Genomic DNA, 27,653 nt, shown 5'->3' on the forward strand with positions numbered 1-27,653 from the left:
TGCTTTTCATTATGTAACTTTTATTTGAGACACACATTGTAAAAAAGTTCACATGAAATAATAAAACTATTGGACTATGAAGGTTTTCTTAGGAGCTGGGTTTGGTTTTTTTTATCTATATACATCAATACACATTTAATGATTAGGTTTACAAGTTAACCACATGACAAGTTCACTTTTATCTGCAGGAGCTTTTCACATTACACCTTTATACCAGAGGTAAAATGTGCTTAAACACACATAGCAGAACACTTCTATTTCAAAATTAAGCATTTTCTCAAGGACTATACTTTTTATTCTGAATTTAGTAGCTATATAGCATTAAAATAATGGTAATTGAAATTTTATTTGCAAAAATGTTCGTAAGGCCATAGGAATGCACTGAAATAGTTATATTCACCAGAAACAAGAAAAATCAATGTAAATCCTGCTTTTTTGGAAGAAAGAAATACAAGTTTTATTTGTAAGAGTGAGAATGGTATAAGCAGTTCAATGAACAGAGGAGAAAAAAGACCTATTATTACCTACAGACCAATCCTTAGCAAGTTTAACATTGCAAAAATTCTGTTACATTAACAGGTAACCCAACAACAGATGCATTTTCACAAATAACACATTTATGCATTTTACATATTATTGATGGACTTTCAAATCGTTATGCTTTCACAATATTTTAATGTGATATGTACATTCAAGACTTCTTTATTCACTTGTGAAAATGATCCACGTAATTCTCTTAACTTCAGCAGACTAGTATGAGAAAGTCACAATGGGAAATATTTTCTGTAAAAAGAGCTACAGGTCTGAAAAGTCAATCAGCATTTTTGAGACTGTCCCCCAAAGAGAAAAGTGAGCTGCATTAAGTTTCATGAGTGGTTTAAGCTTTAGCAATATTAGAACTCCCAGATAAGTCAATAACACATTCTATATACACTCAACAAAAAATTCTTGTGCATGTTTTGCTGAGCACAGACTGAAAGCTAAAATTGCAAAGCACTGAGACCAGTTTGTTTTTCATTTGGCTTTGTTTTAAAAACCATTTAGAAAAACATAGGTCAAGATATAGTGCACAGGCATGGGGCTGAGGGAAAGTTCTCCTAAAACTCCAAAGCATAAGCAGCATTTTTGTTTTATTGAAATCCACCAAAAAATGTCTGCTTTCCTGAAAGCTTAATGGCAATTTCTGGAAGAAAACAGAAATACATTTGCTACTAAGTGAATAGTGAGTATATGACTTTCATTCTAGTGGGCATTAGAGTTCTAACTAGCTGACTGAGGTATAGTTAAGAGTCCTTCAAAACTTAAGATTCTATAGTCTTGAGCAAAGTAACAACAGAGACTGCACAAAACAATCCTAGTGATATTAGAAAAGCCTGTAATAGCCAGCATCTGATGCCTAGGCAGAACATACCATTATCATCACCCGCTTGTCTAGAGGAAACCAGAGCTAAAATATCCCAGTAAAACATACAGCTGATTTGCATGCTAAGATACAGCACATTTTCCCACGTCTGACAGGGCAGACTGTACACAGAAAGGTCTCTACTGACCAAAAGTTAGCACACTGATAAAGTGCAGCCACTCAGCCATTTAATACTGCTGGAGAAGTGGGGTGGGGGCAAAGACATAAAGAAAGAAATCTGCATTTTACCTTATCCATAAGATCACATGAAATTAGAATTCTTCAGTTTCAGCAGATGACAACAAAATTGCATTTAATTCTTCTACAAATAGAAAAAGATGAACTGTACACGAACAATAAGCAAAGGGAAATATTTACTGCAGTACTTTCTCATGCATAAAGTGAATTTCCTATGGTCTTACCTCACATTTATGTACAGTTTAGCACAGCTAAATGTAAGAAAATAGCAAGTTCTTTTCTCCCTCCCACCCTCCCCCATACAGAGCAGATACCCCAATTCGCTGCTGCTTCAAGAAGCACTTCATAGACTCTACTACTTACAGGCTCTTTCAAAGGGAAGTTCATGGAGACTAATATTGAATGAACATTTAACCACACAGTGAAGACAGGAAAAACAATACAAAGCATTCTGTAAACAGTGCCAAACACAGAACATGTCAGTTTTGGTTTGCAGACAACCCCTGAGATAAAAATCAAAGTATTACGACACCAAGTAAGTCAGAGGTAAATTACTGAAAATAAACAACATTCATAATTGGTGTCACAACACTTTCTGTATAGAAGCACTTTTTTTAACCATACAGAAAACATAACTGCTTTAGCCTGTCCAAGAAAAACATCAAGGGTAGACAACAGAGCAGTTAGGGTTGCTTTGTTTTTTCACTAAACCTTGTTGCCATGAAGGTTTCTCTGTTCTAGTGCAGCAACAGCAGTTTATGAGATCCACCATCTAGTTACAAGAACTACTTCTATTAAACTACATGTGGGGACAGGCTGATAACCACCTAAAACTTTATGGAATCAGCTACTAAGGATAAACCCTTTAAAATCAAAAGCTTTACATCTAATGCTATTGGCCTGTTTGCTTTCCAACCATTTCAAACAGACCCAGAGATGACAAATTCAGTACCTGACACAACAAAATGGTTCTCTGTGGTAACAACTAACTCACTGTTTCCAACTCCAGCCAACGAGGTGAAGCAAAAGCATGTCAGACATTTCCTTTGACAGTGACAGAACACGCCCATCCCCTAACAGCAAACATGCTGGACACAAACTTGGAGTTAAAGCTTACAATGGTCCACGTTTGGCACACCAACAGAACTAAAGCACCTGTTTTAATTGCTCATTGAGGAAATTTTTCAGAAGACAATAAAAAAGTAGTAGAACAAAGACTAGGTTATACAATGCTCAGTTGAGTAAAAAAAGGCAACTATGTTTCACCTCTGCTTCTAACAGTCTAGGTCACTGTACCAGTTTTGATGAAAAAACAACTGCTCGAGCAGACCAAAGACACACATTCAGCATTAACTGCAAACTAGGAGTACATTATAGCCCTAAGGAGAGGCTTCCTTAGTGCCAATGCTTACAGACATGAACAAACTATCCTTAGAATTAAGAGTAGAAATGGAAGTCACCCTTAGAAGCAGTCAATTCTGAACAAGTGAATCCACAAAGAGGTTACTCAAAACTCATGCATTCAGCTTCCACAAGCCACTTAAGTGATAGTGATGAGGCCAATTTGTGGTGATCATTTCAAATCCAGAGTGTGCTTCCTCATCAGAAACAAAAAAAGGAGCAGACAGTCTGAGCTAACCAAGGGAAGTTAGGTGAGGAAAGACACTGTGTTTATTCAAATAACTGAAAGGTGCATCTGTGAATCAGACAGTGACTGGCAATTCAGAACACGACTTTGCTAAGTCTGGTAAAGAAAGAAAAGCATACTACATTCAGAATAGAAGCCACAGCTTCTGCATAAACAGATTTGTGCATCTAAGAGACAAAATCTGGACAAATTTGTTAAATGCCAATTGTTACAGTAATTCTCATCACTAGAGCAACAACATCCATACTGCATGGCCACGAGTACACAGCATAGAAAATAATGGAAATGAGACTTAATTTTTCCCCTGGCTCTTCTGCTTGAAAATAAATTTGTTGAAAAAGAGAAATAAAACTGTGCACAAATCTGTTAAGAATCTTACTTACAAGTCAAACTGTGCAAATACAAATGTAAGATTGTGCTGTAACAGGCAGTAAGAGGCCAATATGGATGTGCAAAGTTAAAAGAAACATAGCAGCTTTTGCAACAGGCAACAAAACAGAAAGTAAAAAAGGAAAACAAGTTAAATCTTGCATTTGTGTCTCCACTTCATAGCTTCCATATCTGAGAAAGAAGAGCCTGACAGGTCAATAGGCTTAGTGAGCAAAATCCACTTGGTATTTGTGTATCGCAGTCTACGTTCAATGGAGCTCTCAGCAGCAGCTTGGTGGTATTATTTCTGAGGCTTTGTGACCCTGTGCTTTCAAAGAAGCAGAAAAGGTTCTAAGTGTGCTGCAGTCTTATCATTAGAAGTTCATCAAAGTAGCGTGCATCGAAAGAAGCTGCTCTTCTTAGATCGGTTTTCTGTTATTTTTACTGGCCCACCTGCCCCCGATGAACTGTTGTCATTCTGAAAGAGAAAAGAGTGTCAACATCACAAAATGCAGAAAATAGGATCTCTAGCTTTCCTAGTCTCCCTTCCCACTTCCTCCGCTTGCAAAGCAATAACCAGAGCAGAGATCTGATGCAACATGAGCTCCTCAGTGATACAGATTTCATTAAGCACTTGGCAAAAAAATTAACATTCACATAACAATCCAGATCTCAAGAATTAGCTGGATAAGAGACTACATAATAAAACACAGATCACACTACTGCATTTTAGAACAACACATCAGTTTCAGGCTGCCCAGTGTTAATGTTCATGCAAAATAATGAATAGTTATGCACTGATGTGTAATAAAGCGTGATAAATCACTGTTTGCTCAAATTTTATCTAGTAACTAATGTAATCCCCAGGAGAATTTGGTAGGGCTACGACTCAGTATTATGATAGCTGTACTCTCACTGTATCTAGTTTGTATGCTAATTGGAAATACAAACCATTTTTCTGTTGAGCTTTGTCATAATGTCTCGTGCAAGTGTGAAAAACGCCTGGTGAGGAGGGGAAATAAAGAAAAAACAAACAAGAGTTAGTCACAAGACACATAAAGGACATGATAAACTTGGACTGGCCAGACACATTAACAATACAGTGTTCTGCAGGCCACTAGAAGCACTTTGAGTTGCAAGACACTCTATGTACAGTATCTGCATATTTAAAACTTCAGCAAATGTATTTTAGAAGAAAAAAAAATATTTTTAGTCTCCATCTTGCCAATCTTTGAAGCAAATGAACAGACCTCCCCATTGCATACCTCTGGGAGGAGAAAGAAAAATCAGGCTGCATTTGCTAATCCTGTTTATATCTCCCCCCCAAAGTGAACTGTGCATCACAATCAGGAAGCCAGAGAGGTTTGAGAAGGGCAAGCCTGGGAATTCCCATTAAGGTTAGCTTGCTCTCTGTCCTCCAAAAGCTTTACTCTGGACTATCTATAGGGCTATTTAAGCTTCCAGTATCTCAATTAAAGACAAAAACCCATGAATAATTACTCTGGCAAATCTCAGCATCTCAGATTTCAATGTATGAAGGGGCAAAGAAACTTCTGTAGCAGGAAAGCTCTGCAATTGTCCAGGAGCAGGAAAAAGCAAGACTTTAGGCTGTCTGGAGACCCTAATAATCAAAGGACAGTTCCAGAATGTAAGAAGTATAAACACTTCCCCTCTCGTTGTGTTTGGAATATAGCCAAAGATAGGCACTCATTTAATCTAAATAAATCACAACAAATAAATTCATGCACTTCTGATCCCAAGAACATCACAATTGTGTAATTCCCTGCAAGTAAAGTATTTGGTGGAAAGTAAACCAAATCATTAGTGATTGCCAAATGCCTACACCAACTGCATTTTTAATGCTTTCTTCACCATTCATGTGACAATTTAAAGAAAAAAATCAGAGAGCCAAACATTTTGGAGTAAGCACAAACTACTGTTGTGTATTTCATGACATGCAGGGGTTAAACTGGAAGTGCCATGTCATGACAGAGCCAAGTCATCCTCCAGAGGAACTCAGGTCTCCCCTCTGCTACTGACTCCTCATGGTCCCAATTCCAGAGTCTGCTCTAAGAATCACAAGGACACTGAAAATCAGGTCAAGCCAGTCCAGGTGCAGCAGGATGCAGATCAGTGCATTCTAACTCTATCCTGTAAAACAATCACCCCACAATCAGAAAAAAACACCCCCAGCTGGCACAACATCCATCCCTCTGTGTCAGTGTTCACAGGGGTCTGAGGATGAGGGGAGAGAGGAGGATCTGACTCCATGGTTCAGAAGGCTGATTTATTATTTTATGATATATATTATATTAAAACTATACTAAAAGAATAGAAGAAAGGATTTCATCAGAAGGCTGGCTAAGAATAGAAAAAGAAGGAATGATAACAAAGGCTTGTGTCTGGGACAGAGAGTCTGAGCCAGCTGCCTGTGATTGGCCATTAATTAGAAACAACCACATGAACCCAATCCCAGATGCACCTGTTGCATTCCACAGCAGCAGATAACCATTGGTTACATTTTGTTCCTGAGGCCTCTCAGCTTCTCAGGAGGAAAAATCCTAAGGAAAGGATTTTTCATAAAAGATATCTGCGACATCCCTCTTGTTATTTTAAAGCAACAATGTCTTCAGTTTCTCATTAACTTGTCAGATACACAAGCTGAATTAAGGAGGTGTTTGAGGACTTTTAAAGAAAAAAAATCCCACAGAAAGACTTTTAAATGATCGGGTATAAGGACAACACAAGTCTACAAGCTGGATGAATAAATCTTATTTTAGCTGGCCTTTGGTAGAGTTATTTTTTTGTCCACACTTCTCACACAGCCCAGATCCTCCCCCACCGTCCCTGAGATGACACCAGTGATTTATAGTGAGAGAGACTGGACTTGGGCCACTCTTCCTTCCCACTCTATTTCCTTAAACTCTCACAGAGATCTTGTGGGTTTAGCACAAAATTGATTTACAGGAAAACAGATTATAAATCTATAAATAGCATTGTGAGTCTTCTTCCTCCCCTAAGATGAGCTTATGACCTGCTGTTCAGGTTAATACACAAATTTTCAGCCTCATCTGCACAGCATGTATTTAGTAGTAACCTCTGTGACACAGCAGCATGTTACCCTGAAAGTAAAGAATCCCATTTCCTGCACAAGGCACTGCTCTAAAATTAAACCTATTCTTTGTGCAAAAGGACTTGAAATTTAAATAGCAAGGCACAGACATCAAAGGCAACTGTTTGCTACAGTAATAGTGGACCACTCTATTAACACCCATTTTTAAAACAATTCCAGGCCCTACCAGAAAACCAGACACAGCTGGATCATAGCAGCAGACCCAGGAGTACAGTGGGGGTTTCAGGTCCCAGGTCAGGTGAGAAAGCCCAGCAGGCCATGGAGCATAACCTCCACAGAAGTAATTCAGGAAACACCCAAGTGTAGCACCCCTCTCTTACCTCTTCCACATTTATGCTGGATTTTGCACTTGTCTCCAAAAATTTGATTCCGTAATCAATTGCTAACTGGAAGAGAGGTTAAAGATTTTCAGTTGTTTTGAAGTCCTTTTGTAAAAGTAATGTTTCACACAGGTTCACAATAGGTTCATAATAGAATAGATGCTGCATGCTACAACAAATTATAAAAACCAAACCAAGCACGTTTCACTTCTATTTTCTCTTGCAAGAACATTAAAGACAATTAGACAAAGTATTAGAACTTATCATACCCTCACATAAAGTCAAAACAAAACAAAAAAAGGACATTAATTTCTCACCAAAATACTTATTTAGGCTCTAAAAGAACATTAAGGTGGAATCTTTGTTGATATGAATTGTGGACCAGAAAACTGCAATGCCATCATCCCATCAGCTGTGTTACCAGCAGCTAGACTACTTCAGCTGCACATGAGAGAGTTTGCAGGATTCTTCCCTCACTTGTTTGTTCTGTAGAACAACTAATTAATTACTTAACCTTCAGTACCAGCACTTATAACCAGGATAAGTAAGCACCTTGAATGAATTGAGCACAATGTGGTCAAATACACAGAAAACTTCATATGGAGATCTAGAATCCTTCATGCTATAGCAAAGGTCAACATTCTCAACAGGATCCTGCCCTCAGGACAACAGTACCAGTAAGGTCACTGAAACCTGAAGACAGTTAAGTGCTATTTAAAAACAAAACAACCCCAAACCTGGCATCCTATACCTATACAAGTTTCTGAAACAAGAGATTTGAGACCCATTCTCTCTCACATGCCTAAAACATATCAAACACCCAGAAGCTAAAATCCTACAAGAAGTAGGCTTCTAATTATGGTGAGTGACCAAATCTTACCTTCTCCCCTTTTTCTTTTGAGACTTGTCTTTTTTCATTCATATCACATTTGTTACCCAAGATCATCCTTTCTACATCTGAAGAGGCATGCTGGAAGAAGCAAAAGTAATCTCTCAGGAACAAAGTGCATCATTGTTGAAAAGAAACTTGTGTGTCAAACTCCTCCACAACGGACTATTTTATTTTACAGCAATTATCTAATGTGAAGGCATTACTGAGAGAGGCTGACTCTTGAAACAAGCAATTAAAATATGAAAATAGGCTGCAATAAATACTCCTAGATTGCATTTGCCCATGTACTATAATGAGTTCTGTGGCAGGTTGCACACATGCACAGGCATTTGGCTCTTCTGGAAATGTAACAGTAGGCACTTTACTCCTAAGTGGTGCATGGCCATATCTGCTGCCTACTGCAATGGAAGTCAGTAATTACTTGATTTTTATTTGTCCCAGGGAAATCATAAGATGGAATGAAGCACTTACCTCTTCTATGTTTCTTATCCAATTTTTTATGTTGTCAAAAGACTTTTCATTTGTGATGTCATACACCAGCATAATTCCCTAAATAAAGTTAGGAAAATCTAGTTAGATGAGCTACTACAATTGGCTGACTTTTGATGTATGCTATAGTTTTAATTATAGTTCCAAAAAAAATCAACATTAGATTATAGGTGTGTAAGTCTTTTCTCAAGGCATTATGCCATGGCTTGGAATTTACCCAAAATATTACTATTTAACATTTTTTGCCACTGTTAGAGGTCAAACACACCACCTATACAAAGCTTTTAATTATCAGCCTACAGTCAGGGCAAGTTTAGAAATTCTCCTACAGCAGCCCCCAGGACTGTCTGGTTAAAGTCACATTTAATGCAGCAGCTCTAAGCAGTCCAGGACACCAAACCTGCCAGCTCCAATCTGCTGGGGCCAGCAGAAACCTTCACCCCTGGGGCTCTCCCAGGAGCTTTAGCTCCTTCCAGCAGCTCTGGACACACACTGCCATGGGATCTGCCATGGGATCTGCCATGGGATCTGCCATGGGATCTGCCATGGGATCTGCCATGGGATCTGCCATGGGATCTGCCATGGGATCTCAGCAAAGCATGGGAAACCACAGAGCCACTGCATTAAGGACAGACTGCAGGCTCCATTTCCTAAGGCCTTTCCAATCACTCCTCATAGGACAAATAGAAGTCCTTGGCCATGGACTGGGGAGAAGACCAGCTCACTGCCAAAGCCTTTTTAAGCACTGCAGAGCTCTAACACAGTGCCACAACCATTATTATTTCTCCCTGTGCTCTGTAAGAGTGGAGTTATTTGGACCCACAGCCCGTGAATGTCACAGATCTGTTCATACAAAGCAAAAAGAACCTAAAACAGCAGCACAGGGAGTAACCACCAAGTCAAAATTAAAGGTGACCCAACATAAAATATCTCAAATCATAGCATTAAGAACCATTACAAGTGTTGTACCACAAGGGTGTAGGCTCTAAGTCAATTATTTCACTTCAAGTCACTCTCAATGGAGGAAAACATAACAGTAGGTGTTGCAGGTCATTGTATTTCTAGCCCAGACTTTGCATTCTCTACTGGCTGAAGGAAAAGCAATTCAGTGAAACACATTTTTAATATTAAAATAATTCATTATCCATTTTTGAAACACTCCAAGTGTTAAAGGAGTTGACTGCATTTAAAAAAAAAAACCCAAACCTATCTGATTAAAGCTCAGTAACATATTTCATTAAAATCTGCAGAAATTTAAATTATATTAAAAGAAGACAATAGGGCTGGAAGTTTCATCACAAGAAACAAGCCTAGACTGAGTACCAGCACATTAAAAAAAGGAAAAACAGAGAGCAAACCCCCAACCAAACCACAAACTTCATTCCCCACATCTCAAGCCACAATTATCCAGTCCTCCAGTGGAAGACTTACAGGACCCAAACTCAGGAGGAGCAAACCAGTTCCACTAGTTGTGTTTGGGTTTTTTGAAGTGTGAGCACTCACCATGGCTCCTCTGTAGTAAGCTGTGGTGATTGTGCGGAATCTCTCCTGGCCTGCTGTGTCCCTACGAGTCAGAGAAAAAAAAGATTTGTTTTACACTCATGAGATGTCTTACTAAAGGATAACAATGCATTGATACTTGCTCATTAGGAAAACCACACCCTTAGCTGTTTGCAGGAGTTTCTTCAGCCCCCAGCAGTTTCCTCACTTTCAAGGTACCCTCCTGACATCAGCAGTTAGAGCAGCACCAGAAACGTGGCACAAAACCACTCCAGTTTACATGCAAGCAATAGAACTCAGCACTCCACAGCCTGCCCTCCAGTAATTAAAACTAAAAAGTTCTGATGCATCCAAGTCCTGTCTTAAACAGAAGTTAAACCACACAGCACTAAAATAGTTCAGGCTAGTGCAGTGTCACATGCAGTTTGCTGCTAAGGGCAGCCACTACAGCTCAGGGTGCTGGTGTTCTGTGCTGGGTGGCCTGAGAGCAGCACCTGCCTGGGAGTGACCCAGCAGACCCAAGTGTTTGGATGTATAATCTATTTGGTGATTCCAGTCACACCTCAGGAAGGCTGAACCCCAAAGGCCTGACAAAACCCAGCTTTTTTAACCTGTATTACAGACAGAAGATTTTTATCAGCCACTTGTGGCACTGCACCTCCTTAGTCACAAGGAGTCTGGCTCAGGAGACTCAGCTTCTGCTAAAGCACCATGCAAGGAACAGGAGCATTATCACTCACCTGGGCCTTGGTGAGTACAACCAGGTATCAAAGTACCAGAGGAGATTACATTTTATTGGTTTGCATATTTTAGCTTGCATATTTTAGCTTACAGCTACTGAGTTAATATTTCTCCTCCACAGGGAAAAGCTAAAGGCACATTTAAGAGGACAGTTTTTGATAAACTAGGAAATTGCTGTAATGCTTGCATGTGAGCAGACTATTTCCAGTGGTACTGAAGCAGAACCACTCCAAGGGCAAGCCAGGAGAAAGCACAAACCTTATGAACAGTCAATTAATAAAAGGTATGAAACTTCTGGTACACTGAAGTTCAAAAGCTTTGAAGTATTCTTTCTCAAACTGAATTCATGTTTTTGAAAACCTGAATTGCTTTGGAATACTTACCATATTTGTAGCTTGATTTTCTTTCCATCTAATTCTATTGTTCTGATTTTAAAGTCGATTCCTGCCAAAGAAAAGAGATACTCCTAAGTTTTGCAGTTAATGAAAAGGAAGTGTTCAGTTTCCTTTTGGCAATTTGGTAAGAACAAACTTAGCCAAAAGAACCATTCTGAAGCTGCCATTTCTCCCACACACTTGGGAGTGCTGAAAATGCACAAAGTTTTCAGCTGCATCCAACATGGCAAGGATAAATTATTCTGCACAATGAAAGCAGGCCAAGCTCAGACTCAGTACTAGTTAGTCAAGATCATTAGAGGAAGACTTGATCTCCAGATCCTCCCATTTCACACCAGTAAGGGCACTGGTATGAATGGGTATTTCTCCTGAAGATCTGACTAGTCCCTGCAGTTTGAGTCCATTCCCTGCTACCTCTGGCTCAGTCAGAAATCCATCCTGTGACCCCTCAGTTCCTTTTCAAAGCCAGCACCTACTTTTGAAAACTGATGTTTGATGCAATCTAATCAGACATCACAGTAAATGGTAATACAACACAGGAGATATGAGACTCCTTTTTCAAGAACATTCATTTGGGAACAATTAAAATTTTCTAGGAAGCTCCAAAAAAGCATCAAGAAAACACTTTTCTCCTTTTCTCCTTTATACTTCCACATGGTACCCATCAGTTCTCCGACTGATTTTGAAAATAAATTTCAGATTTTAAGCCATAGGTTTTTAAAAAAGATTGAAAAAATTAATTCAGAAGGGTTTAATAATGTTTTTTTTTAAGGTTTGGAGGGGTGAAATGGATTTCCAAACAGACTAGCCCCTTAATCCTAACTACTTTAACTTTTGGATCTCTAAATCTGTATTACAACACAGGTCAAATTAAGACTGCTCAAGCCTCACTACTACATGACTGCCAGATTTTTCCATCTTGTGACAGTGTCCCCCAGATTAATTGGTTTGGAAACAAATGGCCCACTTGTTCTTCACTGCATCTTAAATAGTTACTTGATATTTAGCTGTAGTTTGTAAAAGATGGGGGTAAGTTAGAAAAAATTAAATAAACTTTCTTAAAATGCAATTTAATTTACAATTATCGAAAGTATCTTAATTGGAAAAATGCTGTTTCTAGCTTTAAGAATTCATCCAGACACTAAACAGGAAGCTATGGGAGTTTTTACTACACCACAGTAGAAACTGAGTATGAAATATGGATGTTCATTAGTTATTTGAATTTCATTCTTCTCACATACAATATTACTATTTTAATATATTGAAAATAACAAGTTTTGGCCACTTAATGTGCCATGGATATGTAGCTCAGCTCATTAGTTAGAATACAAATTATGAGCAAAAATATCACATCAGCACTTAAACAGCATATGAAATTAATTGCATTAATTAAAATGCTATGATTACTAGTACAATTGCAATTTCACAAGATTCAATGGTAGGAAAAAAGAGACTTTCATTAATTCACACTCTTCTAAAAATGACATGAGAATTATATGCACTTTCAAAAAATCCCTATCCTACGTAACACAAGTTAGGCAAGTGTTTCCATTTCCTTAACAGAGGATATTGCCTCCCTTGTTGTAAAGATTTTTTTCCTAACTAGGTGCAATCACAGCTGCTGAAATCATAGACAATTGTATTCAGGTCTGAAAACAAATAACCTTTGCCCTGAATAGATTTTGTTTTGGCCTCAAAGGTTATAAAGCACCAATATGGATTTCTCTGGAAAGAGCATTTTATCTTGGCAACAGCAAATTAAATCAGTTCTAAAAGTTCATTTGTGTCTAGGCCTGAAGCTTTGGGACACAACTACCAGGAAAAGTAGATTCAGAAGGAGAATTCTGTGTGCACTGGAGCTGCTGGAGCTGAGGCACAGCAGGGAGGGATCCTGCAGGGGTGGCTTTCTGAGGACTCCTGACCGCAGCACCAGCTCCCCATCTGCACCAATCCAGCTCTTGCACAGACTGGTTTCTCGTGGTTACTCATTTCCCTTGCAGCACTGAAATTATTTATACAACCACTCCTTCTAGAAGTCAGGACCTGCACAAAAAATATCTTCTCAGAACTTACGATTTCCAGTATGAACTTCACCCAAATTCTCAAAGATTGATTTCAAAGATAAAAGAAGAACATAAAGGGAAAGGCTGTAAGTACCTCTGCAACTGTAACTTTTTGGAGGTTAAAATGAACTAGAAACTGCTGTTTCTTTTGCTCTTTCAGTGCAGCATGAGGAAGTGGTGAGCTACACACATTCAGAGCAGGCCTGGTGACATGTGCTGCCACTTCCGTCCGAGTGCTCTTGCATGGCAAAGCACAAACCACGATCTGCTCACAGCTACCTCCAAATTACACCATGGAAAACTCTCCACAGCTAGAGATTGCAACACTAACTCTTGACAGCAGATTTCTGTTGTTAATCCATTCTTCTTTTGTACAGTCATACACTGGGATACAAAAGTTTGAAAAGTTACTTAGGCCAAATGAAGATGAGTCAGTGAATTAAAGTTTGATTGCAAAGGATCACACAGTTTGCAGTTTTAAAATGCAACATGAAATGCTGAGAAAAAGCCCAGAAACATCTGGATGTTCATCTGAAGTTAACTTTTAGAAGCTTTTAGAAAACACAGACCCAGATTAATGCTTAAGAGTGCAGATGCTAACAGGATAATTATCTTTAACTGCTGAAGTGGAGTTGTCACATGAAAGTCTGACACACTAGCATGTCAGTAAATACTAGATCAGAACTATACAGAAACATTTGTTGCAGGAATCACAAACCTGCATTCTGCAAGGATAGAACCCAGAATGTGCAATCTGAACTGCACATTAGTTAGGGCTGTAATTGCTTGCATCTCCCTTGCAGCATGGGGTAAAAGCAGCTGAGGGTTTATTGTTCTTCAAAATCCTTTCCAGATCCTTGCTAACTACAGGCCAGGGGTGCATCCTCTCTCCTCACTTTACTGAGGGTGTTTGCTTCCATAGCTTCCAACAAAACCCTGTCTAGGAGCACACTGGCAGCATCCTTAGTGCCACACACAGGCTCCCACAGAAACCCCTGGCAGCTCTGTGCTGCTGTGTCCACCTTGCATTGCTCTGCACAGCTGATAAAATTCAGGGCACGCCTGCTCAGTGACACTCAGCCAAATGCCACAGCCCAGGGGGCCTGGCCTCACCTGGTTTAAGCCAAGAAGTGGTGTCCATCTCATATCCCAAAGCTCTTCTGCCACTCCCTCTTCCCCTACTCCACTTCCCAGCTGTTTCATCTTATTCCAGCCCACCTGGGCAGATTTTACCCACAATTAAGCTGCCATGCAATAATTTTAAAGAGACAGAGTGAAATATTAGAAAGAGCTCACAACACTGCAGTAGTAAACACCCAGGAGTGCCCAGCAGCACACAGGAGCAGTTCCTTTTCCAGCTCTAGTACCAGTGGTTTTCTACCAGGAACCTCAACAAAGCAGCCTGACGCAGCCCTTACAGGAATGGAAGGACAAACGGAGCAGGGAGGCTGGAAAAGTTCATTTTGTTACTTTAGTTTTTAAAACAGTAGCTCACTCTCAGGGCATCACTGTTACTCTTTTGTTCTCCCTTCACCCTGATTTTAACCCTGTAGCCATCAGAGCCAATATCTCATGTTTTTCATGCTACAGTATCTGTTCCAGCTAGAACTCCACTACAACTTTCCCCTACATGGTACCACTGCCTGGACAGATTGTCTTGTTTGTTCTTTTCAACAAAATTGCTGTTGCAGAAAATGCTACAGCACAAAGAAAGCAAAGAAACCAAACTGAAGTATTCTGGTTGGAGCCAGTAAGCTGTTCCAACTGGACCAGAGAATAATTCCTGAAGGTAAAGGTTTCTTTAGGGGGACTTCAGTCTGCTTAGCAAAATGCTTCTGGCAGGGTCAAGTTCCTGAATGTTTTGTACGAGCAGTAAAATGCAGACACAAAAGTAATTTATACAAATGAGTGTAAAAAAATGAAACTGAAACAAAAAATCCTGCGACTGGCAGGCAAATATTAGAATTCTTGACCTTTATTACCCAATTCAGCAGTATTTTAAGTTAATTTTTCATGTGGCTCAACACTCGTTTGCAGCAGGAGAACCTTATGTGTGCAGCTGTAGCAAGAAATCAGACAGGAAATCAGCACCATTCAGGATGTAAATACACATCAGACTCTGATAGCCTGTGTATCTACCCCAGCAGAGTATTGCTCCATCTCTGGCAAATCCATACTTTAAGTATTCAATGTACCAGCATTTTAATTTGTTTACCTATTGGTTTTATTTAATATATAAGCCAAAGATATTTTAAGAAGCCAGTGAGCACAAAAATTGGCAAAGATGCTGTGAAAACATGAATACCAGATTAGCTTGCTAGAAAAATCTTATTTTAGTCCCATCTATCAAAGAACATAAAAGATGCACCAGAGTTTATTAAAACAAAAAGGGAACTGCTTTGCATGACCTGCATATAATAAAAGCCTCACCCTCTTAAAGAAGCTGTCTTCCTATTTGCCTTAGATCTTACTTTATTCCTTTGAAGTAAGAATGGAAGAATGAAATGGAAATAAAAAACTTTTTTTTTTTTTTTTTAATGGGATTCCACAATAAACAGAACTTAGTGGCACTCACCACCACTGGACATAGACCACAATAAAAGGGATGGGGGAAAGAATCAAGGTACAAAGTCTCACTACCCTTCTGAGCAAGTCAGCATGGGAAAAATTGGAGTTTATGCATCCAATCTCAAGCCAGGCTTGCTCCAGCTTCACAGCATTGGTCCTTTCTAGCCTACTTGGTTTATACATGAGGTCATGGAGTTTTGATTTTTTTCAATGGGCTGAGCTGGGAAAAGAGAACTCCTTATGAATTCTTAACTGCAGGACATGTAAGAGTCTTAAGATGCACAAAAAGAAAGGAAAACATTTTCTGCAGCCCCTTGGTTAAGTGAATTAAAAGTAACTTTGAACCAAGCAAGCAGATTTGTAATTTACCTTCCAAAAAACCAAGGAAGTGAGAAGAGGCACGTAACTGAAAATCAATATACTTCACCCTCAGATTGTTGAATCCTGGGATGAATTACTCAAGAGATACTTCTCCCTCTAGGCTGTGCATTTGTGGGCAGCCAGGGGCTGCAGCTGCACAGAAGAGCTGGGAGCAGCAAGCAGTGCTCCTCTGCTGCAGCCCTGCTCACCCTCCAGGGACAGCCCCAGCAGCAGCAGCAGCCTCTCACCCTGAGACACAGCAGCTCCTCCAGCATCAGCTGCTGCCACGGCATTTCCATCCTCTGAGGGCTGTCACACACCTGTGCCACACTGCAGGTGACACAGCGGGGACCAGCACTGGTCACACTGCAGGTGACACACAGCAGGGACCAGCACACACAGCTGGGTGAGGACACACCGGAACACACCTTCCATGGACAGATCAGTTCTCCACAAACTTGTTCTGTTCATATCTATCCAACAGCTAAGGGACATCAATTTGTTCCCACAGATTTTCCCCACAAGCTTACCCAGAGATTAGTTCTTTTTTGTTGTTCTCAGCAGGAGCTCTTGCAGGGTTTGGATTAAAGACACAATTATTTTTTTAATGTGGTTTTCAAGAGAATATTTTCTTGTGCTACATCAGTGTACTGTCTCAATCTACAAAGGTAGATAAATGAAGCTTCAGAAAGTTGCTTTTAAATTAATACTCTACAATAATTATAGTAAAAATAAAAAATGACAAAGTAGGAGTCAAGATTACTGTAAAGGGCAGGATAGAGAACCCTTGCAACATACCAGTGTGTCATACAGCCTCATACAAAAGAACAAAGTCTGACTATTTTGAACTTGAACGTTTAGCCTTAGTCCCTAGTAACATCTGCAAAGAATTTTCAGATGATCTCAGCAATATCTTGTATCAGTATGTAAATTAAAGAGGCAGTAGTTTTTTATTGCACCCATTGAGAAATACAGCAGAACTAACATGAAACCAGACTAACCCCACCAGGGTAAATGTCAACATTTTCTCAAAAGTTGTAAGGCGAATTATTTTAGAATTAAACACAAGTGCAACCACTTCTAGTTACTCTTTCACAACTTCAAGGGACACAGTGAATTGCATTCTTTCTGGGCAGCCCACAAGAACCCACAACACACTGGTAACCCTGAGTGGGCTGAATAGGCCCCTTCAGGTTAACTGGCCTTTCTTCATCTGACTCCTCACCCCCACCAAGAACCCAAACCCAGTGTTCCCCACAAGGCACAGAGCAGAGTCTTGCACCTTGGAAGTTATTAATACAGAAAGGCTCTGGCAGTTTAGAAAGCTAGAAACTTAGAAAGTTTCATTTAGGCTCTTCTTTCCCTCAGGTCTGCAGGATGTGCAGTGTGCAGCTTTCTACAACATGAAATAAATCCCTGCCACATGCTCTAATGGGTAAGAACACCAGATTTCCCCATCTAGGCTTATGAATACAAAAACCTGATTCTTCTTTCACAAGTCCAGTGCTTAATACTGGCAAAACAAATCTATAGAAATGGCTAAAGGAGGTAAGGCAATAAAGAATGGGGATGCCAGGTGCACGTTTCCTGCTCCTGAGTCCTTGATGAGCAAGATCAGCTCAGGGTGCCAGCACACTGCCACTTCCTGCAGCACGTCCCCTCAGCCATGGCACAACTGCCACCCTAAGCTTCCTTTCTTCAGATAAGCCACTTTCTACTTAAAAGAGAACAAGGGATTCAGAATAAATTTCTAACCAACAGGATTAGACCAACATTTGAAATGTCCATGTTTTTTACAGCTCACCAGCCCACGGTGTGAGCTGATTACCACACTAAGATCTGAATCCAGTGGTCCTGTGAGTTCTGCCAGCACAACTGTGCACTGCAGTGCTTCAGTGTGGACACTGCAACATCCTGAACACCAAAATGCTCTTTTCAGTGTTTTGAAGTCAACCTGCACATTGCTTTGAGCAACCTTTGAAATGCATGATTTTAAACGCCAAAAATACTCAATATAAAATTCAAGACTACAAAACAACATAACACTAGAAACTTAGTACTACTTGACATGAGTGAAATTATCAACTGTCACAAAAAGGGCTGAGTCCCTGCAGAATGTATTTCAGAGGTTACAATCTAGATACCATGAAAGTGCACAGGAATTAACTTGTGGTCTACCTCTTATTCTATTTTGAATGCAAGATAAGCTACACTTGATGGTAACTCAGTTTCATCTAAAACAATTTTTAAATAGATTAAAATTGTACTATTGATACAGACAGCAAAGTTTGTTTATTTTAAGGATTATTTATAGACTGCCTATGTCTAAGAGGAATGCATTAACTTAGCTGCTTAGAGGACATATTCCTTTCAAGCCAACATGCAACTGGAGAGCAGCAAACATGAACAACTCTGCCACATGCTCTAATGGGTAAGAATACCAGATTTCCCCATCTAGAAGGTGGCTTATGAATACAAAAATTTGATTCCTCTTCCAGAAGTCCAGCACTTAATACAAGATTACATGTGATTGATCCTTATCAAAAGTATAAATTAATAAATCCCTGACCCCAAAGTGGAACTCCCAAGAACAGGAAAAAAAATTATCCCAAATCTCTTGCCTGTAAATGAACTATGTTTGTAGGTGTAGGAAACATAGAAAATTATGTCTTTAACCAAAATAACTCTAACTGAATATTGCTGTCAGGAAAAAGACAAAAAGAATTACTTTGTCCAAAGTTGGCGTCTTAAGAATCCAAAAGATCTGGCTTATTAAAAAAGTCTCATGCAATCAATACTGCCTTGCCACCACCATTTCAATTTCATTTTTTATTATTAATAAACCAAGCTTCAGTTGTGACAACAAGAACAGGCCAAAAAGATTAGGATTGGTTTTGTTCCCTAATTTTTGGTCCTGCTACATCTATCTATACATCTGGCCAGTGAGAAATGGAGATGCCACTTCTTCTTTAAAAAGCCTCTTAAAATTTTCAGGGCTCTACATGAAGTGGTTATTCAGAGTGAGGAAATGAAGATCTTGGGGGCCAGGAGATTGTTTGGTTAAAACAGAAGAGGTGCTACATGGAAAGTGAGCACACTGAATGTCCCAGGAGCCACAAAGCAAAGCAAGAACTGGCCAGCCCATGACCACTCACAGATAAGATGCCCTCACACAGTTCAAACAATGCACTTTGTACCTTCTATTCCAGCCCTGCCTGTGACTGGCATCACATAAAAACCCCACCAGCTGCAGGTTTAACACAGCTATGGAAAACACCACGGGAACAGTTGGTATGGACAGGTGAGCACTGCTACAGCCCAACAAATCACACTGCCAAACACCTCCTTGATAGGTTCAGAGATGCTACAAAAACACCAGAGATAAAAACTAATTAAATTGGATCATGTTAGAGCAGGTGTAAATTACACATGACCACTGTAAAGACAGAAGTGATAAAATTTTTGGAAGTTTTATAGGAATGCACAAACACTCTGCTCACTTTAGAGGGCACAGATGCTTACACTGGAAGAAAAAGTACAGAGAACAAAAAAAACCCCCACATATCAACAATATCAGTAAGACAGCTCTTGGCTTTAACTGACACTCTGTCCAAAAGCATCCAAGAAGAGCAAAATGTCTCATCCAGCAAGAATTATCCTTGTTAAAATAAATAATCTAATCTAGGAATTTCAGTTAGAGTCTGGAACTCAGTTGTGTTAGAAGCAAGTGTAGGAAGTACCCAGTGAGGCAGCAAAATCAGGCCAGAAAGTCAAAGCAGAAGGTTTAAAGTTACCAAAGTTAGTGTTACAGGCAGCATTCTCAGCAGCCTCAAAACACCATTTTCATCAGAGGCTTTTTTAAGCCATTTTTAACATGGGGGTAAGTAAGCATGGGGTGGTTTTGGTTTGTCATTTGCTGGTTTGTTTGGGAAGTTAAGGACATGAGAAAAGAAGGGCTGCTTTAACTTCTTACATGAATGACAAAATAGGCCTTTTTTGGGAAGGTTTTTACTACCTATACTAACAGGCACAGCCACCTAACTTATTAAGAAAGGTCAAACTTTCTTTCTGGCACAGCTGTTGTCTCCTCTTACATCATGCAAGGTTCTTTTCATCAACTAATTTTAATTAATGCTTTAATTTCTTCATTTGCTTTTCCTGCTTTGCATGTTCTAAGTACTCCTCTCTACATCACTTCTGCTAAGCCAGAAAAGTTCTCCCAGGCAGTTCCTCTGTTTCTTTTTCCTCCTTTCCATGCCTGGGTTGACAGAGAAACTCCATCTTTAATCCCAGCAGAAGTCACACCACACAGACAAGATATTTTGACACAGTAAAGCAAAGCTATTGCTCCACCTCAGGTGGAAGAAATGAGGGTTTTGTTGGGAGGTGTGGAGGCAGGGGAAGCAGTGTATGTGTTCCCTGCTGACAGACACTTCAGCTTTGCCCAAATTCTTATACTCAGCCTGATTTTTGCAATCTCCAAATGTGGGGCCAGACTCCTACAGGTGACCAGCCTGCTTGACATGTTTTTTGATGTTGCCATACATACAAGAGGATGCCACTGACATTCAGCATCAGGGTTTTTTCTCTGGTGCCCGAAGCAGAAGGCACAATGGCAGCAAAATTAACACACCTTAAACTTGGTCAACTGTTTGTTTAAGAGAAACCTTCTGACACATGCAGTACTTTACTTGCCTTTAACTGCATACAAACTAATCAAAAGTGTCACAGCTTACATTTAACTACAAAGTCTATTATAAACCACGAGATTAAACTGATATTAGATGCAATTACTGGTCAAAAACCCTCAAAAAGGCACTAAATTACAACCCACTGCAAGCTCTGTTGGGACAGGAAGTTACTGACTTAGGTTTTGAGCTGCAAGTCTGGTAACTAAAAGCCTCTGGGTCAAGTTTTGGGTCCCAGAGAAAAAAAAAAAGATGGAAAGCTTGAGAGAGGGTCCAAAGGAGGGCCAAGAGGATGGTGAAGTGTCTGGAGGGGAAGCCTTAGGGGAACAGCTGAGGGCACTTGGTCTGCTCAGCCTGGAGCTGGACTCGAGGATCTTTCTGTGCTCATTCCAACTCAGGATATCCTGAGTCTGTGATCCTAACTCTGTACAAAAGCCTGACACAGTCCAACTTCATTGATGCTACTATTAGTCCTAGCTTATCCATATTAGGAAAGCATTGGAGCTGTTTTATATATTTAATATATTTATATATAGATTATTTTATATATTTAGTCAGCCTGATGACACTTAAGCCACCATAACATCCAATTAAAGATAAAAAGCAAAATAATATCCTTTGAATTAAAACCACGTAACTTCTACCACAAAACATGAAATAAACCATCATTATAAACACTGCATGTATTATTCTTATTACTATTATGAATGTTAGTTAATTTCTGAAGTAAAACAGTCCAAGATGTATTTCCACTAAAAGGATGTACTTCTACTACAGAAGGACTAGGAAATCCATCCTAAAAAGTACATTAAAAATTCCCAAACAAAAGCTGTGTCTTCAATACCTCTCTCAAAGCCTGTATCCATCAACCAAGACATTTGTTCCTACCCTTATTCAAAGTTAGTCTGTGTTCTTAACTTTGCATTCAACCCAAGTCACAAAAGCAGCTCCAAACTGCCCTCCTGTCACTCAAATAACCAGTAACACATAACCAAGACAGACCTCCATCTGCCAATTAGGAACAGGCATCAACACTCAGACATCTGTCACACTGTTTCAGAGTAAAACACGCAACACAAAAGCTGCAGCAGCATTTTTAATAAAAGCCAAATAATTTCCACTCCATTGTTGGCTTGTTGCAGAATACAGTGAGGTAATGCAACCTGACCAGCAGATGAAAATCAAAGTTAAGATGTCCTTTGCTACCAGCCAGGTGTTAGTATCAAATTTAAAGTTACAAGACACACAAACCTCGATGCTTTTAACCTGCAATACCTTCAGCTCCAACTTCCTGTTCAATATCAGGACATCATCTTGCTGACCACTCACCACTGACCTCGAAAACAGAATCATTCTTCCACTTTCATATTTACCTCCACAAAACTGTTTTCCCTATTCCATGTAAACCCTGTCCTAAAGAGATGCCCTAGTCCCAGATCCCACAAGCCTTGAACAAGCACTTCCCCTCTGTAGACACATGTAACTGTGCCACCTGAGTGGGACTGAACTCACCTCAGTCACTTCAAAGTCCAGATGACAATCAGTTTGTAGTAATGACCATTGATAAAGTACTCCAGATGACAATCAGTTTGTAGTAATGACCATTGATAAAGTACTCCAGATGACAATCAGTTTGTAGTAATGACATTAATAAAGTATTCCAGATGACAATCAGTTTGTAGTAATGACCATTAATAAAGTACTCCAGATGACAATCAGTTTGTAGTAATGACATTAATAAAGTACTCCAGATGACAATCAGTTTGTAGTAATGACATTAATAAAGTACTCCTGACAATGCTTTCCTGGTGCTTCCCTGCCCTCCCTTCCCTGCTCATCTATCATTGATGTGTTTTCTTCTACAGCTCCGACCATCTGGAGAAGCCCAAAAGAAATTGTCTAAGGACAGGAAATGCTGCAGCTTAATGGGAGGGTGGGTAACAAAACCCCAAACCCCAAGAAAGGAACAATCACTCCTTGTCCATCATACAAATAAGTAACTGTGAAGAAGAAGAGTAGAAATATCCAATGAGGCATGATTTGACTTGAATACACTAAAACAATTTCCATTACACTTTACAGACATGGAAATTTCACTGCAAAAGGGAAGCTGGTAATTTTGCTTGACAAAGGATTTTCATCCAAGTGTTCAAAGGTCAGCACACACGTGCTTGCCTGCCAGAGTAGTGTCCTATTTTGGAAGATGTAGACTAAGGAAAAGTTACTTCTGTAAAATCAACAAATGGTTTTAACTCTCAGATACAGTACTATCTTGTGAGCAACTTCCTGCCAAATGCTGATATCATCCTGGATTAAAAAAATAAATACGACAAATTCTGTTTCTGTCAGCAAGCCTTTGTACTAAATCAGAAATGCTATCAGCTACAAAGATTCGACTTTACTCTCATAGAAACCAGTTGATACAAAAAAGCTGAAAGGAATGCAAAAAATAAATCTTATTATTTCAAATGATAAACCAAATCCAGTTTTACCAGACAGCACTACTTGAACAGCAAGTTAAGATACTTAGAAACTGCTAAATTCATGCTTCTGATTCTTGTGTATTGCACTGAAACTACTAGCAAAATGCACATGAGATATTCCAAGATAGCTTTTGCTTTAGGAGTTGTTAAGTATGAAAATGAGCTGACTCAACTGCATTTTACTTTCCATGTAATGTGCAAAAGCAGAAGTTTCCACCCAGAAAGCAAACTAAACAACACAACCTTACGTAACACGCTCCTGTTGTAAAAAAAGTTTTATCCCATGTTCACAGAGAAAAGCTGATCCTCACTAGGGACCACAGCAGCATGATGTGGTCAGAAATTCTTTCAGAAATTCTATCAGAGCTACAGAGCCCTGTATAAAAAATTACAAGCTGCTGAAGGACAAGGACCTGTCATGTCTGAAGTTGCTTAAAGCCAATCTGTGCTTTTACAGAGTGAAAATACGTGGCTTTAAATAATCCAAAGGTCATTGGTTCACTTCTCATCATGGGTAGCAAAGTCTGCTGAAGGTATTAGTAATGCCAGGTAGTGAAGACCAAGACATGAAGGTTCTTGCACCAACAGTCACCCATAAAAAGCATAAAAGAAGTCTGATGAATTATAAATACATATGCATTGCACTTTTATCACATTTCTTATGCAACTGTTGGCCACGGGACACCAGGCTGGAAGTCCCTGCTGTCTGAACCAGTCCAACACTGAGTATGAGCATGAGCAAAGTCTCGAGGGGAAAGTCAAAGGAGCAGTTCCTAACCTCCAAGCACTCTACATGGATGCTGCAGCCTTACAGGCACGTTTTGCATGACAGCAAAACAGAAGAGGATCTGTGAAGTATAACACGAATATACCATGCACAATGACAAAGTAACTACAATTCATTACTGACTTATTTCTATAATATGAGCATTGAAGGGAAATAAAGCAATTATTCTATAATAAAACAGCATTTTTATAAAACAGCATTTTTATAATAAAACATCTCCCTCCTACTTTATTTTTTTCCTTTTGGTAACTGGAGTGCTGTAGTTTAACCCTGGTTAAACTACTAAAGCACAATAGGAGTGGGAAATTATAAGGAAGTTATCTGGTACTTGGATATGATGTGGGCCCTTTCATCATGGCAAAAGAGAGTGTTTTAACTTCTGGACCAAAAATCTAAGAAAAAAGTTTAAACTGGCAAAAATTTAAGCCCACCATAGTTTAAAAAAAAAAAAATCTAAATGACTCATGTCACAAACAGCATGTAAGTACATAAGATTAAACAATAAAATTTGATGTCAACACATCTCAAACATATGCCTTCTTAGACTTCTACAGTAAAACCAAGTCTGATCTTGTTAGGAGAGACACCAGAGGAGAACTGAGGGCCCATAATATCACAAATCACTGTTAACTGAACACACATCCTAAGCACCATCCTACTGCAGGATCCACTTCATGGAGAACATACAAACCAAAGAGCCTGGCAGCTCATACTCCAGGAGAACTCTGTGGATTAATGAGAAATGCTCATCTGGGCACCTTAGAGCTTGAAGTGGCAGGGCAGCCTGTTTGGGAGAAGCATCCTGTGCCTCCCTCCACAGCATGGTTAACTATGACTTATCAGTCATGGAAAAAAAGCAGAATTGTTAAAAATGGAATTCCCCCAAGCTCATCAGATGGAGCAGTTATGACTGTAAAATCAACTAGTACTGAGAAGAGAGAAAGGGCACAGGAGCACATCTTCAACAACACATTACAGCCACACCACAGACCTACAAGTAACATACACAATCTGCAACAAAGACTGAAAACGCTCCGAGTCTTTTTATTCAAGCATAGGTCAGCACTTTTATGAACAGTTTCACTATTTCCTGTCAACTTTCCTGCTTGGAGGTTCTTTGCTAAAAAATAAAAGGGGACTAGAGCTATAAGAAGGAATACATAACTGTGGAATCACAACTGTTACCTATGGAATTCAAAGTGGGCCTCAGTGATTAATAAGTTTCTTCAAGCTGACTTGTTTTGCAAACAAGGCCCTTGCACAAACAAATATAAAGGAAGGAAATGAGAGCAAATCCTATATTTACTGAATAAGGTAAGAAAAAACAACAGCATATTCACAGTCCTCAAGACTTCAAAGTGAATCAGTGAGGAAAAAAAAATCTATCAAGGAGCTGAGCAGTTCAAGAAACATCAAGAAAATGGTTGGAAGACAGACACACCCATTTATGTTAGCTATCTCTTTAGAAGTATAAAGAAGCAGCACAGTACCAAAGTAGGCTATTTTTTTTAATGATACAGCATTTATTAATGTTTATTAAGCCTTTTATTCTACCACAGGTACAGAATAATACCTCTTCAGGTAAAATTACTCAGGCCTTAATCAGCTGATGTTACTGATCCAGCATTTTGAAATGATTGCAGAGAGAAATGTGCCAGAAAAATGCAGAAAAACTGTTCTAAAAGCATTAGAAATGATGCCACACCTAATTTAGTCAATCACAAGTGCCTAAATAAAGATTGTTTCTTCCTTGTGCACCAAGTTTTGCACAATAAAATGTCTGAAAAGGACAGGGCATTAGGGTAACATAAAACGAGTTACACACTATTTCACCTTATCTTTAAAGCAATTTATTTTCAAGGGAGTCTACTCATTCTCTTAGTGCTATTTTTTTAAAGTCAGCATTAGTTTTGCCCTCCTAAATACTAGTAACCTCCACTGCACTATTCCCCTTCATCCCCAAAACAGTGAACTTCACTTTAAAAGTGACCTCAGCTACAGTAGCTGAACATAAATCTCAAGTCATGCCACACTGTAGTTTCAATTCTATCTCAGTGAAGGCCTTTTGCTTACGTTTATTTCAGCAGAAAATTTTAAAACTGAAAAATCTTATAAAAATATAAGTCACAACCACCTGTTTTGATATATCACACTTCACTGCCATTAAAAAAGGTTAGTGAAGCTTAGAAACAAACCCTTTTTCACAACCAAATTTGAGAAAAACACTCAAGATTTGTGGAGGAGGTTCCTCCACCCAGTCGCTAAGGGGCTTCTATAGCCGACTGAGGAGCTCTACTCAATGCAACTACTCCAAATCTCCAAACCGTGAGTACACCTATGCATGCTGAGTGTGGAGGGAAGATCTGAGAGCCGAACCACCTGCCCAGAGCGTTCAGGCACTGCCACCAGGCAGCTCCAGCAACCCTTCCCCACTTTCGGAACATCTGCACCTAAACACGAGACGCTGCGGGCTCGGCAAGGGGCTCCGACCATCCCGGCCGGAGGCCGCGGGCTCCCCTCGCCCCGGCCGGGGGCCGCGGGCTCTGCGCGCGGCACCCCAGCGGCGGCAGCACGGCCCGGCCCGGCCCGGCCCGGCCCAACTGTTGCTGCGGCGGGTACGGCAGGCGCCGGGGCCGCCGCAGGAGCGGATCGCACCCTGCGGGCCCCGCCAGGGCCGCGGCACCTTCCCCAGCCGGACAATCCCTCCCGAGCGCTGCCGCGCTGGGCTAGCGCTGCCCCCGGCACGGCCCGAGCGCGGCCCCGACACGGGCGGTGCCCCCGGCCCTTCCCTCCCTCCGTCCCCGCTCGGCCCCGGCAGGACCCCTCTCCCGCCGGGATGGCGGCGGCCGGCCCCGGGCGCGGCCCCTCACCGATGGTGGAGATGAAGGTGGTGTTGAAGGCGTCCTCGCTGAAGCGGAAGAGCAGGCAGGTCTTGCCCACGCCCGAGTCCCCGATCAGCAGCAGCTTGAACAGATAGTCGTAAGTCTTCGCCATCTTCGCCTGGGCTCGGCTCGCCGCCGCAGCAGGAGGGGGCGAACGCGGGACGGAAGGAGGGCGGGACTCCGGCGGGAGGGAGGGGAGGGGAAGGGAAGGGAAGGGAAGGAAGGGAAACAGGGCCGGGTGGAGGGAGGGAGGCGGAGCTGCAGGCGCGTCACGGCCGGAACCGCCGGGCCCGACGGGGGCTGTGGTCCGCGGGCCCGGCCTCACCCAGGGCGGCTCCGGGCGATGCCACGGGGCTCGGTTCCCGCTCGAACATAGCAGGAGTTGTAAGCAGGGTCACGTAGTTATGGTCAAGTTAAAGCTATGTTCAAGTGAAATGATGGCATCATTCCCTCACGTCGCCAATGAGTGAGTCTTGCCTGTGACCTCAGAAATTTGCATGCTGCCCTGGGCATGTCAACTCCCAAAGAAACTTGTGCGCACAACGCAAAAATGATTTTCATGGTGTCTCACGTAACACTGCAAACGGGGTATGCTGCAACAAGAGATCTACTCTAGAGCAGTGGAAACGCTTTTCCCCATCTTTTTTCCACTAATAATCTCTTGGTGTGAGGCAGCCTCATTATGTATTCATTATAGTGTGTTCCCCACAGGATGTCACAAGGCACTATAAAAAT

General features: G+C 40.5%; 1 protein-coding gene across 1 annotated transcript; it reads right to left on the minus strand.

Moving 5' to 3' along the window:
• Nucleotides 1-27,108, minus strand: RAB8B (RAB8B, member RAS oncogene family). Its single transcript, XM_054641842.2, has 8 exons — nucleotides 26,907-27,108; nucleotides 11,076-11,136; nucleotides 9,955-10,015; nucleotides 8,434-8,511; nucleotides 7,951-8,040; nucleotides 7,071-7,136; nucleotides 4,569-4,619; nucleotides 1-4,095 (listed from the first exon to the last, which is right to left on the minus strand). The coding sequence occupies exons 1-8, from the start codon at nucleotides 27,028-27,030 to the stop codon at nucleotides 4,003-4,005; spliced, it is 624 nt and encodes a 207-aa protein (XP_054497817.1). The 5' UTR covers nucleotides 27,031-27,108; the 3' UTR covers nucleotides 1-4,002.
• Between the last annotated feature and the right edge of the window lie 545 nt (nucleotides 27,109-27,653).

The sequence above is a fragment of the Agelaius phoeniceus genome, chromosome 13 (genome assembly GCF_051311805.1).
Source record: "Agelaius phoeniceus isolate bAgePho1 chromosome 13, bAgePho1.hap1, whole genome shotgun sequence".
In the NCBI taxonomy this organism is placed as follows: Eukaryota; Metazoa; Chordata; class Aves; order Passeriformes; family Icteridae; genus Agelaius; species Agelaius phoeniceus.

Excerpts from the sequence above, each read along its gene's own strand:
- RAB8B (XM_054641842.2), bottom strand. The coding sequence starts at position 27,030 with ATGGCGAAGACTTACGACTATCTGTTCAAGCTGCTGCTGATCGGGGAC. Across the intron at positions 8,512-9,954 it reads CTTACTACAGAGGAGCCATG|GGAATTATGCTGGTGTATGA; the intron begins GTGAGTGCTCAC and ends AACTTTATTTAG. Across the intron at positions 7,137-7,950 it reads CAAAAGAAAAAGGGGAGAAG|TTAGCAATTGATTACGGAAT; the intron begins GTAAGATTTGGT and ends CCTCTCTTCCAG.